This window comes from Eptesicus fuscus, chromosome 12 (assembly GCF_027574615.1).
Source record: "Eptesicus fuscus isolate TK198812 chromosome 12, DD_ASM_mEF_20220401, whole genome shotgun sequence".
Classification (NCBI taxonomy): domain Eukaryota; kingdom Metazoa; phylum Chordata; class Mammalia; order Chiroptera; family Vespertilionidae; genus Eptesicus; species Eptesicus fuscus.
This window is the reverse complement of record NC_072484.1, coordinates 67,726,394-67,740,335: the sequence shown is the minus strand read 5'-3', so window position 1 is coordinate 67,740,335 and position 13,942 is coordinate 67,726,394. Positions and strand designations below refer to the sequence as shown.

The 13,942-nt window shown below is 45.4% G+C and overlaps 1 protein-coding gene across 1 annotated transcript in view; it reads right to left on the bottom strand.

Annotated features, from left to right (window-relative positions):
* Positions 1-5,118: 5,118 nt before the first annotated feature.
* The window catches only part of LOC103304325 (zinc finger protein 25-like), a 33,725-nt gene continuing 24,901 nt past the window's right edge, over positions 5,119-13,942 (bottom strand). Inside the window, 2 exon segments of the mRNA XM_054723598.1 lie at positions 5,119-5,154; positions 6,438-6,503. Coding sequence (XP_054579573.1) covers positions 5,119-5,154; positions 6,438-6,503 — 102 coding nt within the window.

Below are 13,942 nucleotides of genomic sequence, written 5' to 3'. Positions count from 1 at the left end.
CCCTGAGCCACCATGGTGCTTCTACCCAGCAGCCTTTAATATCACCGAGAATAGAAGCTGCTGGAAAACAGGTTCCCTGTGCATAGTGACTGCAGTGGCACCTGCCAGCTGCCCACCGAAACCCCTTCCCCCCGCCTTTTACAGTCACCTGGCTGCCCGGCTAATTTCACTTCCCAGCCTCCCTTGCAGTGAGTAACTAAGTCCTTGCCAGTGGACATGATGTGTGAAACTTCCGGCAAGGCCTTTAGTCAGAGAGCCTGCCTCCTCCCTGCTCTTTTGCCTTCTCCCTGGCCGGGCCCAGCCTTGACCTTAGGATGAGGATGTGCTGGGGGGTGACAGAGCCACAACATTGAAGGTGCCAGTGTCCCAGAATGATCACACGGCGTACGTCATACTCTTCTGTGAAAGAGAAGTAATCTGTTCTTTAAGCCACTAACCTTTATTTTTTTTTTTTGGAGGGGGGGCACCTGCTTGTTAGAGCCATCCTGCACTTACACAACCCTGAGAGTGAAAGCCCCCCTAAGTTTTGTGCCCATGGTACCTCACTTGCTTCACCCTAGTTCTGACCCTGCTCCGTGCATATTTTATCCAAGGAATGAATCATTCACTTTAGCTTACAATACTTTGTCTTTTTTTTTTTTTTTTTCTGATATGCCAGTGCAGATTCTTTCATTGCAAGTCAGGCACCAATTCTGGCTTTCTTTAGCAGGAAAGGAGTTTATGGGCAGGCCAGTGGCGCATTCACAGGGGTGGCTTGAAGCTGGAGAACTAGGCTTAGAAAAGAACAGAGACTGGAGACATTTGGGTGTTTAGATGGCCAACATGGATCAGTTCCATCTTTTTCTCCCCTTTATCGATCTTTCTTTGATCAATGTCGAAGTCTCTGGAACAAGTCCAATTGGTTGAGCTCAGATAACATGTCCTCCCCTTAGCTAAAGAGGATGGGCACTTTGATTGACAGCTCTATCAAGGCTGCACACAAGGGAAGAATGCCAGATCCCTCCACCTCCACTCCCAGCTTCTACCCCTGAACAACTGAGGCCAGGTGCCCTGTTTTCAGGCTGGGCTCAAGTAGGAGAATTACCTGAATCTGAATGTCATGATTACATGAACCCAGCACAGTGTCTGGCACATAATAGAACACAGTAGTTAGGATCCTTGGGCCTTGTAACCATACAGAGCTCTCTGCTACTTACCAGCTGTGCATTCTTGTGGAAGTTACTACATTTCTCTGAACCTCAGTCTCCTCATCTGTACAATGGGGATGATAACAGTACCGACTTTAATTCGTTGTAAATATTAAATGAGATACAGTAAAGGTACACTTAGCACAATGTCTGACACATTATAAGTGCTCAATAAATTGTAGGCAGTTTTAAAAATTATAATAGGTCTTCAATAAGTACTTACTATGTGAGTGCATTATGTGTAGTATTTTGAGTTCCTCTAAAATCACATCTGAAACTGGAATGTATTGAAATACCCCTCCCAGTTCTCTAAGCCACTGACCTTCTACATTTGTATAGTTCACCACTCCCTTTGTGGCCTCACTTCCCTCCTTCCCCAGCTTAGAGCCCTGGTCTTCACTATAATCACTCAACGTGTTCGCCCTGAACCCCATGCCCCCTTCTCTCTCCATCTACTCACCTGGAAAATCTCAACAGTGCTCAGCCCCAGCTCACTGCCTGTTCCACACATGCACACAGCAGTGGACTAGGGCCTGAGAAAAAGAGAACCTTTCCGGCTCAAGTGGGTCCTCCCATCCTGGGACAATCCTACAGTGCCTATTCCCATGGTCAGTTTACTTTCCCCTCACCCAGAGCCTGTCTCATATCTTCTCCTCTCTTCTGCCTTCAACTCTTCACTCTGAGTTAATGACCTTCTTATCTCTTTGACAAAAACAATACAAAACAAAACCATTAAGGAGAAAACCATCTCCTCTTCTCATTGCCAAATCCACCGATCTACCTGCATCAGTACCTGAGTGCTCTGCCTTCTCTCCTGTTACCATAAAGGTGCCTTCTCTGATCCTCTGTAAAGGCAACCATGCAGGGGTACTCTGGATTCCATCTCATCTCACCTACTCAGAAATATTGCTCTTGCAGTTATCCCCTTACTCCTTTAACATCAGTGCTTCTGTCATTCCCATTAGCACCAGCTCAGCTGTAATATGGCCCATCTGTAGAATGCTGGGGGCTCAGAAAGATGAAATCTTCACCATGGACTACAAGACCTTAGCTCATCTGGCACTTGACTACTCTGACTTAATCTATTTATGGTCTCCCCCTAGCTCACTCTGCTTGAATCTTCTGGGTCTAATCTCTAATTCCTCAGAGTTTCTTCCTACCTCTGTGACTTTGTACTTGCTATTCCCTCTCCTGGGATGCTCTTCCCCCTGATCATTACATGGCTTACTTCTTCACTTTGTTTAGGTCATGCTCTAATACCTCCTCAGAGAAGTCTTCCCTGACTACTCTATTTTCGCTAATCCAGCCCCTCTAACCCCACTCTGTTCCCTTAGCTGGCTCTAATCTTCTTCATAGCACTTGATGACATATTAACGTTTTGTTTTCTGACTTCCACATCTGTTGTAAACTCCGCAGCAGCAGGAATGTTGACTGTCTTGTTCTTAACTGTATCTCAGCACGGAGTTGTAGAACATATCTAGTACATAATATGTGATCAGTATCTTATTTATTGCATCATTGAATAAACAAATTGCAAGAAGGATTTCTGATATGGTTGCTTATAAATGTCAAAACCTATGTTTATGTGCTAAAAGAAAAAGAACCAGTATCTAATGAGTTGTGCTGGGGACTGTTAAACATATCAACTCATTTGAAACTGTCAACTTCCTATAGAGCATGAGGAAGATTGAGGTTTAGAAATGCAAAGATGCTTGCTAAAGTCACACAGCCTGGCTGGTACCCAAAATATGGGTAGGCTGAACCCAAAGTATGTGTCCCTTTTCTTTATTCTACTCAATGAAAACCATATACCTGGGCAGTTCATTCTTCACATTGTTCTTATTTTAAAATACTTATGAAGGCTGGCTATATGATACTTTGTGCTAAGGTCTTTACATGATTTATCTCATTTGATCCTCATGTTCCTATTTGGTACATACTCTTATTGCCTTTATTATACAAACTAGAGGCCTGGTACACAAAATTCATGCACGGGTAGGGTCTCTAGGCCTGGCCCGCGATCAGGGCTGATCTGTGGGGCGACAGGCGGGGCGATTGGGAGTCCCCCAGTGGCACCTGCCTTGGCCAGCCTGACACTGCCTGCTCACCACCCCTGCCAACCCCCCCCCCCCCCCCCCGCCACTGCAGCCGGTCACCTCCCTCTGCGGCATTCGTCTTGGCTGGCCTGGGGCCTGCAGGCTGGGGCCAGCTCCTGCATTGAGCATCTGCCCCCTGGTGGTCAGTGTGCATCATAGCGACCGGTCATTCCACCATTCAGTTGATTTGCATATTAAGCTTTTATTATATAGGATGAGGAAACAGGCACAGAAAGGTTGAGACACTTCCCCAGGTCTGTTTGGTGGGGTGGCAAAGCCAATATTCAAATATTCAGTTCTGTCTAATTTCAAGGCCTGGGTCTTTTCCACACATTGTGCTATTTTCCTTAAGATAACTCTCTGCCTCCGCTAGAAAGAGAAGAAAAATGACTAACACAGGCGCATAGAGTATCATTAAGAAAATTCATGGTGACTTGGCTCTTTAAGCAAGAAGCAAAGGGCAGGAGGCAGACAGCCAGTCTAGCATGGGCTCTTGCAGGTTGGGGGGTTCACATAATTCATGATAACTTAATTTACGAAGACCGTTCTTCCAGGAACTGGGGCTTATCATATATTTGTGTGAGTAGAGGCCTGGAGAGAGATGGAAGTGGGGGGCAGGGACTGGAGACCACGGTGAGCAGTCAGCTATCAGACCCAGCAGGGGTTACTTGAGCCTCCTGTGAGACCAGCGCCTCCTGCTGGCATAGGAGATCATCTTCCAACATCTAAAGCTCTGAGTGTGGGTGTACTTATGTGTCTGGGGGCCAGAAGGGGGAGGGGAGAGGGAGCAGGGGGAGGGAACCTTGCTAACGCAGGGCCCCTCTGTCTCACCATCCCTTGCCTACATCCCTCTCATTGTGAGCCTGGCCCAAGAGATCAGAGCCTGGGTGGTGACTGGGGTTTCTTTGCTCCTATAGGCACCTACATGAGTTTTATGGAACTGGTTTGGCCAGAGCACCTTCCTATTTGTTGAGAAGCGGAGGCAGCCATCATGGAAGAAATGAAGGCCCACTCTTGCCAGAAGGCCTGGAGGTCTGGCTGGGGGAGGAGACCATCTGGAGAAGCTCCTATTTATTGTAGGAAGACCGCCTGCCCCCCCAAGAGTTTATCTGTTCTTTTCATAAACATTTGTTGAGTGCTCAATGTAAGCCAGCCACTGGTTTTATAGTGGTGAGCAAAACAAATGTAGTTCCTGTCCTCAGAGCATTCACAGCCCCATAGGGGAGATAGACAGCAAACAAAAACCGGACAAATCAGATATGTTATTACCAACTGTGATGCATGTTACGGGAAAACGATTAGGTTCACTTCTCTACCTTCTGGCAGCTAAAGCAGAAGGATTGCATGATCCTGGGGTTCCTCTCTGAGGAGGTGATGATGATGATGTGGAGACTTGACAGATGAATAGGAGTTTTCCAGGTGAAGGGTGGAGGGTAGGGTGTTCCAACAACGTGGGGAGATCTGGAGGTAGGAGAGATCCTGGCTTGAACTGGGTGGTTGGATCATAAAAGCAAAGGGAAGAGGAAGTGAGGAAGAAGCCAGCAATGCAGGCCTTGTCAGCTCTGCTGTGAAGAGTTTCACTTTTGTTCTATGTGCACTGGGGATCCATTAGAGAGTTGTAAGCAGGGCAATAACACGATGTGATTTAAATTTTGGAAAAAAAAATCTCTCTTGGTTGCTGTGATCAGGGCTAGAGAGGGTGGTGGTTTGCCCTCTGTCACTGCTGAGGATGTCCTGCTGGGTTTGTGCTCCTGACTCTCATTGATCTAGGCTTCTATGTCCGACGAACCCCTTTTGAAGGAAACCTTCTTCCTTTGGAGGTTTTATGCCTGAATTCAGGTGTACAGTCTCTTCTTGTCCTGGGCGATGGTCTACTCCTTTAAGGGGAGGTGTTGAATAGGGTCTGGCCAGGAGATAGAAACGACACCAGGTATTTGAAAGAGAGAAATCAATATAAGGAATTGTCAACTAGGATCACGTTGTGAAGTAGGGATCTAAAAAAGGATTAAAAGGACTCTGGTTTCACAGATTAGTGACTTCAGGAAGCATCTACCCACCGTTTCTAAGGCCGAAGGAACAAAGGAAAGACATTGGAATTCTTAAAACTTAGAGATAGTCCTGAGGTTCCTGAAACTCAGCCCCCTGAGGGCCTCACTGGCCAGCTTGTGCTGGGGTTCTGAGCTCAGAGGAGGACCTGTGAGGAGCTCAGCTGAGGAGGGGCTGCTGCTCGCCTGCACTGGTGTCTGCAGGGGCATAAGGAGGCTCTCTGCAAATGTGGGGATAACTGAACTGGACTCACCTGCCACGGTGAATAAGTGGCGCTGGGATGATGCTCATAGGACTCCCAGGGAACAGGAAGGAGCAAGTCCGTTTCCTGCTCCAGGCTTGCAGCTTCCCACGAGTACCCCATTAGCAGAGACTGGGAGGGAGCTGCTGGCAAAGCCACACAGCAGTTCTCGGAAGCCCAGCTCCAGCATCACAAAGCAGGCGATGGCAAGGTGGGTTTGGAGCAGAGAGACCGCAGCTTAATAACCACACGGGTGACATTCTAAATCTCTGTTTCCATCCCATTTTTGTTTGTTTGTTTGTTTTATCATTTTATTATCAGAGGGCAGCCTTATTTCTAAGATTTTCGGGAAGTCATCTTATTGTCGCCTCCTGTGCTTCTCTCAAGCAGCTCCCTATCTGGTGGTGGGGGTGGAGGCGCACACAATGAGCTGATTTCCCAGCAAAGTCTGGTGCCTTTGGTGAAAGAAGGGACGAGGAAGTAGTGAAATGTGGTGAGAGTTCACCCTGAATGCTCTAACCCTTGGGAGAGGCCACAGTGCATTTGTACTGGCATTGAGAGAAGAGTGACAGGTGGCACTTCAAAAGAATTGACAAAAAAGGCAACTGTAAGGCCTATTACAGAGAAGAAGAAACTGAGGCTCAGGGAATTCATTTCTTGAGTCAGAAAACTCCATCTGTCTGACTGCCTAGCCCACGGCCTTGTGACTAGAGCTTGTCATGTCTTCAGGTTTATCCTCCTCTGAAACTGGGTAATGACGTCTGTCTTTCAGGGTGGGTGGTGAGGGCTAACTGGCTTCGTGGATTAAATAGAATCATACAGCCATTTTTGGAGACAGATGCTGGGCACATTCCCACTCCTACTCACCAGCCTTGGAACTTGTAGTTCAAATTCGTGCCTCTGCAAAGTCACAAAGCAGTCCATGTCGTGGATCTGGGGGTGGGAGGGGTGTGGTGTTCTCATATTGAAACAAGAATGTAAAATCCCTGAATGCCATTGTCTCCGCGAATACTGATAATGAGGGTAATGATAATAACAGTAATATGTTTCCACTTAATGAGCGCTGACTAGGTATGTGCCAGGTATTCTATATATACTATTTTGCTTTGTCTTTTCATTAAATTGGTATTTCAGTGTACTTTGTGCCAGGTATCATGTTATGTTAACTCTAATTATCACAGTGACACTGAGTGGTAGGTATTATTATTATTCCTGTTTAACAGATGATGAATCTGAGTTAAGAGAGCAAACAGAACCAGACCATAGAACAGGCATCATTCATATCTTGGACAAATGAAAGAGACTATTGTATCAAATTTTTTAAAGCACCTACAGGTTTTAAAAACTACCAAGTCTGATTCTTTTTAAAAGAAAAATAATTCTTTTTAAAATAAGAAAATCTCAATAGATGGGTTGAATAGCAAAATGGACTGAAGAGTTAATCAGTGAACTAGAAGATCAAACTAAGGAATTCTCCCAGAATGCAGTGCAAAAGAATAAATAAATGGAAAGTCTGAACAAAGTGTTAAGAGACATGAAGGACAGATACAAAAGTTCTACTGTCCCTTAATGTGAGCTACAGAATGAGAGAAGAAAACAGAGGAAGGAGAGGCAATAATTCAATAAATTTATTTGGAACTTAGTCATTCTTCTTCTCTTTCTATAAGAGGCAGAGAGTTGGTCTCACAGGAGGCTCAAGTAATCCCTGCTGGGTCTGATAGCTGACTGCTATTATAATTCAATATAATACAAAGCTCTTATATTGAGAGGACCTAGGAAGTAATTCCTTTAAGTTACAGAAAGGATGTAAAACAACCTACATCTAAGTACCTGGTGATGACATTTCAGGACACTAAGAATAAAAAAGAAATCCTAAAAGCTTCCAGAGTGGAAAAAAAAAAGTGATCAAGGATGGAATGAGAATAAGATTGACCTCAATCTTTCTTCTTATTTACAACTTTGTAAGCAAGACAACAGAATGTTATCTTCAAAGTTCTCTGGTGAAATACTTGTGAATTTAGGATTCTTTACCCAACCAAGCTATCAAGCAAATGTGAGAGCATCTTAAAGACATTTTAAGACACAAATGGACTTCAAAAGTTTAAACTCACAGTCCATGTAGAATAGCATTTCCCAATAGGGTACTGGTGGCATTTGGGTAGACAATTCTTTATTGTGTAAGACTGATCCACACAATGCAATCCACTAAATGCCAGCAGCATCCTTCCTTATTCACTGTGACAACACAAAACACCCCACATTAGAAAGGGGTGTGGTGTAGCCTCTGCGTGAGAACCCACTGGTGTAAAAGAGCAAATGAATCCAGGAAGAAAACGTGGGGTATAAGAAGCAGAGGTAAGTAAGGAAACCAGCAATGTTTATTTATAAGTCTAAAATAAATATATTTTCTTATAAGGACTAAATAAAATTTGAGATGATCACATGGGATGGAGAGGCTTGCAGTTTGGAAAGGAGGAAGGAGAGGGAAGTAATAGCATGCTAAAATTTCCATTCTATGTAGTAGGAAAATATAGATACTATTTAACTCTAGATGTTGATTAAGAATATGCTTAACTATGTGTTTCAAAAATATACATATAATAGGAAGTGAAAGAATATATATGTTCCATGTCATTAGAAGACAAATCAATTGGGAACAAATAAAATGCTATCAACTATTCAAAAAGGAGGGATGAAAAAGAAACATGAAAAAAGCCTATCCAGTAGACAAATGCATGGTAAATGGGAAGAAATGTGTGAATATGGCAATCCTATATAATAAAAGAGTAATATGCAAATTGACTGTACCTCTGCTACACCCACAAGCCACACCCACCAGTCAATCAGGAGCAAGCATGCAAATTAACCCAACCAAGATGGCTGCAGTCACGGAGTGAGCAGGAGGCTTGGGTTTCCCTGGCAATGGAGGAAGCCAAGCTTTCTGCTTGCCCTGGCCAGCCCAGGCCTCCACTCAAGGCTACAGAGTTTCAATTATAGAAGATAAATAAATCCTAACAAAAATGGCTGTGGCCACAGAGCGAGCAGGAGGCTTGGGTTTCCCTGGTGATGGAGGAAGCCAAACTTCCTGGCCTGCCCTGGCCTGCGCTCAAGGCTATGAAGTTTCAATTATAGAAGATAAATAAATCCCAGATACCAGGGCCTCCGCTTGGGTCTCTGGGGGTCATGGCCAGCCTGCAAACCACCACAGGTCCCTCGCCCAGGCTGCCCCACGCCCCAAGGGAACCCCCACCCTGATCTAGGACACCCTTCAGGGCAAAGCAGCCGGCCCCCACCCTTGCACCAGGCCTCTATCCTATCTAATAAAAGAGCAATATGCAAATTGACCATCACTCCAACACACAAGATGGCTGCCCCTATGTGGTCAAAGATCCTGCCCCCATGTGGACACAAGATGGCTGCCACAAGATGGCCAGCAAGGGAGGGCAGTTGGAAGGGACCAGGCCTGCAAGGGAGGGAAGTTGGGGGTGACCAAGCCTGCAGGGAAGGGCAGTTAGGGGTGACCAGGCCTGCAAGGGAGGGAAGTTGGGGGTGACCAGGCCTGCAGGGAAGGGCAGTTGGGGGTGACCCAGGCCTGCAGGGGAGAGCAGTTGGGGGTGACCAGGCTTGCAGGGGAGGGCAGTTAGGGGTGACCAGGCCTTCAGGGGAGGGCAGTTAGGGGTAATCAGGCTGGCAGGGGAGCAGTTAGGGCATCAATCAGGCTGGCAGGGGAGTGGTTAGGGGGTGATCAGGCTAGCAGGCAGAAGCGGTTGGGGCAATCAGGAAGGCAGGCAGGTGAGCAGTTGGGAGCCAGCAGTCCTGGATTGTGAGAGGGATTTCCAACTGCCCATTTAGGCCCGATCCTACTGGGATCGGCCTAAACGGGCAGTCGGACAACCCTCGAGAGGTCAGATTGGAGAGGGTGCAGGCTGGGCTGAGGGACACCCCCCCTCCCGTGCACAAATTTCGTGCACCGGGCCTCTAGTAATAATAATAAATGTGAATATATTAAATTCACTGTTAAAAAACAGAGACTTGAATTTAGTAAAATTGTCAAAATGTATGCTGTTTTATGAGACAGCAAAAACAGAATAATAAAGCCTGAAAAAAATGCTGAAACAGAAAAAGATACACCAGGCAAATGCCAGCAAAGGGGGAGCAAGTGGTGCAAGCAATCGTAGCAACAGGCAAAGGGATTTCAAGGCAAAAATAATCAGTATTATTTGAAGAGACAAAAATATATATTGATAAGATATTCAACCTACCAATGAGTGTAGCCTTTATGCTTGCCTGTGCCTAGTAATGTAGGATTGAGATCTGTGGTACGCAAACTGATAGAATTTCAGGAGAAACCAACCAATCCACAGCTTTGTGGGAAACTTTAATATACAGGAATCTACAGAACTAGGAGTCAGGAAAATCCAGTGAGGAACTGTGAGGATTTGAATATCATGATTAACAAGCTTTATGGAATAGATTAACATGAAGAAAAATGCTTGCCCTTTTCAAACACACATGATAACTTCGCAAAATCATCCTTACTTGAAATAATAGTTATTTCTTTTAACCTTTCCCCCTTTTTGCTTTTCTCCTAGTCTCATATTTTCCTTTCCTCCACTTCCATTTTTCTGTCTGTACCACCTGCTTCTCCTCCTCCCTGCAGGAAATCTTGCCTGCAGAGGGACTACATCCTTCTTATCTTCCTTTATGCTCATAAAATAAGATGTACATATATACATACCTAAGTCGATTTCTCTCCCTGCCTCTTACAACAATGGAATCATAGTTTGTACATTTCTTTGCATCTTTTTAAAAATACCTTTTTATTGATTTCAGAGAGGAAAGGAGAGGGAGAAAGAGATAGGAACATCAATGATGCATGTGGCCTGACCGGGAATTGAACCGTGACCTTCTGGTTCATAGGTTGACGCTCAACCACTGAGCCACGCCAGCTGGGCCCTTACTTTGCATCTTGCAGAGATGGAAGATGGAAGCTCCTTCCAGTCAGTACACAGACGTTTAAGACATTCTTTGTTAATGGCGTTACAACATGCCATGATATAAATGTACCACAATTGATTCAACCGTTCTACCTATGGGTATGGCACTTGGGTTGTAGGGTTTTATTGCCACCGTGATCACTGTTGATATGATCTACATACATTCCAGTGCTTTTATTTCTATGGGCTGGATTCTCAGGCGAGGGATTGCTGGCTCAAAGAATATACGGAGCTGCTTTATTTTGATAAATGTTGCCAGATTGCTCTCCAACAAGGTCCTAACTACTGTGATGAGATGAAGACAGTCCCTGCCCAGCCTGTAGCAGGTGTTATCATGCTCCCAAATTGCTAGTCTGATGTGAATGAAGTGATATTTCATTGTTTTTTAATTTGTATTTCCCTGACTCCTGGGGAAGCTGAACATCTTTTTAGGTTTATTCTGCGTTTGGATTTTTTAAAAAATAGTCTAGTGATAACTTCTGACCATTCTGATGCTGATAGGAATTTGCAAAAGCTCTTTGTATATATAGATATCAACCCTGCACCTGCCATCTGTGCTGTAGATGGACAGAAAGATCTCACTGAGTGCTCAGTAGATGTAGTGCTGTATGTTTACTTCTAACATCTTTGTGGCTTTATTTTTTAGATTTAAGTCTTAGATTCAGCTGGAATTTATTTTTGTGTAAATGACATGAAACATGGTTCCGATTTTATTTCTTCTCCCTCTACACTCTCCAATGTGGTAGCCTCTAGCTGTATGTGGCTAGTGAGCACTTGAAATGTGACTGCTCTGAATTGAAATGGGCTGTAAGTTTAAAACATACACCGGATTTCCAAGACAAAAAAAAAGTAAAATTTCTTATTAATAACTTTTATATTGATTACATGTAAAATCAGAATGTTTTGGATATACTGGATTACATAAAACATTAAAATGAACTTCACATATTTCTTTCTTTACTCTTTTTAGTGAAGCTACCAGAAAAATGTTAATTATGCACACAGCTTGCATTATGTTTCTATCGAACAGCACTATTCCAGATAATCAGTTATGCCAGAACTATTTCTTACACATTTTGTTCTCTTGCACTTATCTTTTATCTGCCTCATGAGGGGTATATCTATTTTATTGCTTGAAATAGACTTCTGTCTTACTCATCACTTCCCATCATCTTTTGAGTAGCTTTTTTGTGTTTGGAAAAGCTAATCAGAACTCGAATTCCCAGCTTCCCTCACTATGAAGATTGTGTATTTGACCTTCATGGAATGAATGGGAAGAAAGCTACATGGGGAATCGAGTCCTGCCTGGAGTTTCCATTTCCATAGGCCCAGGTGGCTCAGGCAATGGGCTTTGATGGTGGCCGTCCCAGCAGCGGTTTCAAGGTCAAGGTCCTGGCATTGGAGGGATGGTGACAGCAGTGGGCAGTTCCTTCATCAGGCAGCACTGGGTATGGGTTAGGGCACTGATTAACCTTGAATCTGGCTTTTTAGCCCTCACAGCAATATTGTGAGCTACTCAATATCTAATCTAATAATAGACAAATATGCAAATTGACCATACCTCCGACACACCCAGAAGCCACGCCCACAAGCCACGCCCACCACCCAATCAGAGCGAGTATGCAAATTAACCCAAACCAAGATGGCTACAGCCACAGAGAGCAAGGTTTCCTAGGTAACGGAGGAAGCCAAGCTTTCTGCCAGCCGTTGCAGGCCTAAGCCTCCACTCAAGCTACAAAGTTTCAATTATAGAAGGTAAACAAATTCAAACAAATGGCGGCAGAATGGAGCTTGAGAGGGCAGGCCAGGGTTGCCGCCAGCAACAGGGGAAGCAAAGCTTTCCACACACCCTGGCCGGGCCCACCCGTTTAAGGCAACAAAGTTTCAATTATAAGCCCAACACAAATGGCTACGGGCCTCGGAGGGAGCCCCAGGCTTGGCCCTGCTCCAGGCTACAAAGTTTCAATTGTAGAAGGAAAATAAATTCCAGATACCAGGGCCTCTGCTTGCATTGCCAGGGGGCGTGGCCTGCCTGCAAACCACCACAGGCCCCTCACTCAGGCCGCCCCCGCCCCAAAGGGAACCCCACCCTGATCAGGGACACCCTTCAGGGCAAACCAGCCGGCCCCTACCCATGCACCAGGCCTCTATCCTATCTAATAAAAGAGTACTATGCAGATTGATCATCATTGCAACACACAATATAGCTGCCCCCATGTGATCAAAGATCCTGCCCCCATGTGGACACAAGATGGCCACCACAAGATGGCCAGCAGGAGAGGGCAGTTGGGAGGCACCCAGCCTGCAAGGGAGGGCAGTTGAGAAGGACCAGGCCTGCAAGGGAGGGCAGTTGAGAAGGACCAGGCCTGCAAGGGAGGGCAGTTGAGAGGTACCAGGCCTGCAAGGAAGGGCAGTTGGAGGTGATCAACCCTGCAGGAGAGGGCAGTTAGGGGTGACCAGGCCGGCAGAGGAGGGAAGTTGGGGGCAAACATGCTGGCAGCAGAGTGGTTAGGGGTGATCAGGCTGGCAGGCAGAAGCGGTTAGGGGCAATCAGGAAGGCAGGCAGGCAAGCAGTTGGGAGCCAGCAGTCCTGGATTGTGAGAGGGATGTCCGACTGCCTGTTTAGGCCCGATCTCAGGGATCGGGCCTAAACGGGCAGTCAGACATCCCTTGAGGGGTCCCAGATTGGAGAGGGTACAGGCTGGGCTGAGGGACAACACCCCTCCGTGCACGAATTTCGTGCACTGGGCCTCTAGTCTCTTTAATAAACTCGTTTTCTGCTTAATCATTAGAATCAGCTTCTATGGCAATATGTGTGAAGACAGAGGGCATAAGGAGGTCACAGAGATGGGGAAGAAGGGCGGGCTGTAGTAGGGTGTGGCTACAAATTCAGAGCAATGCTCAAACTGATTCAGGTACGAGTATTAGGTTCTTTGCATTGTTGGCAAAGTTACTTAAGGCTATAAAATTTCCTTTGAGTATATCTTTTTTAAAAAATATATATTTTATTGATTTTTTACAGAGAGGAAGGGAGAGGGATAGAGAGTTAGAAACATCGATGAGAGAGAAACATCAATCAGCTGCCTCCTGCACACCCCCTACTGGGGATGTGCTTGCAACCAATGTACATGCCCTTGACCGGAATCGAACCTGGGACCTTTCAGTCCGCAGACCGACGCTCTATCCACTGAGCCAAACCGGTTTCGGCTGAGTATATCTTTTTGCATCCCCCATACATTTTTTCAAGAAGTCTCCTAGTGTTTGCTAGATAATTTGGAATTTCACTTTTGCTCTCCTTTGATCCAAGATTTACCAAACAGTGTGTTTCTTATACTGAGTTTCCAAGTAATTAGCACATTTTGGCAACCTTTTAAA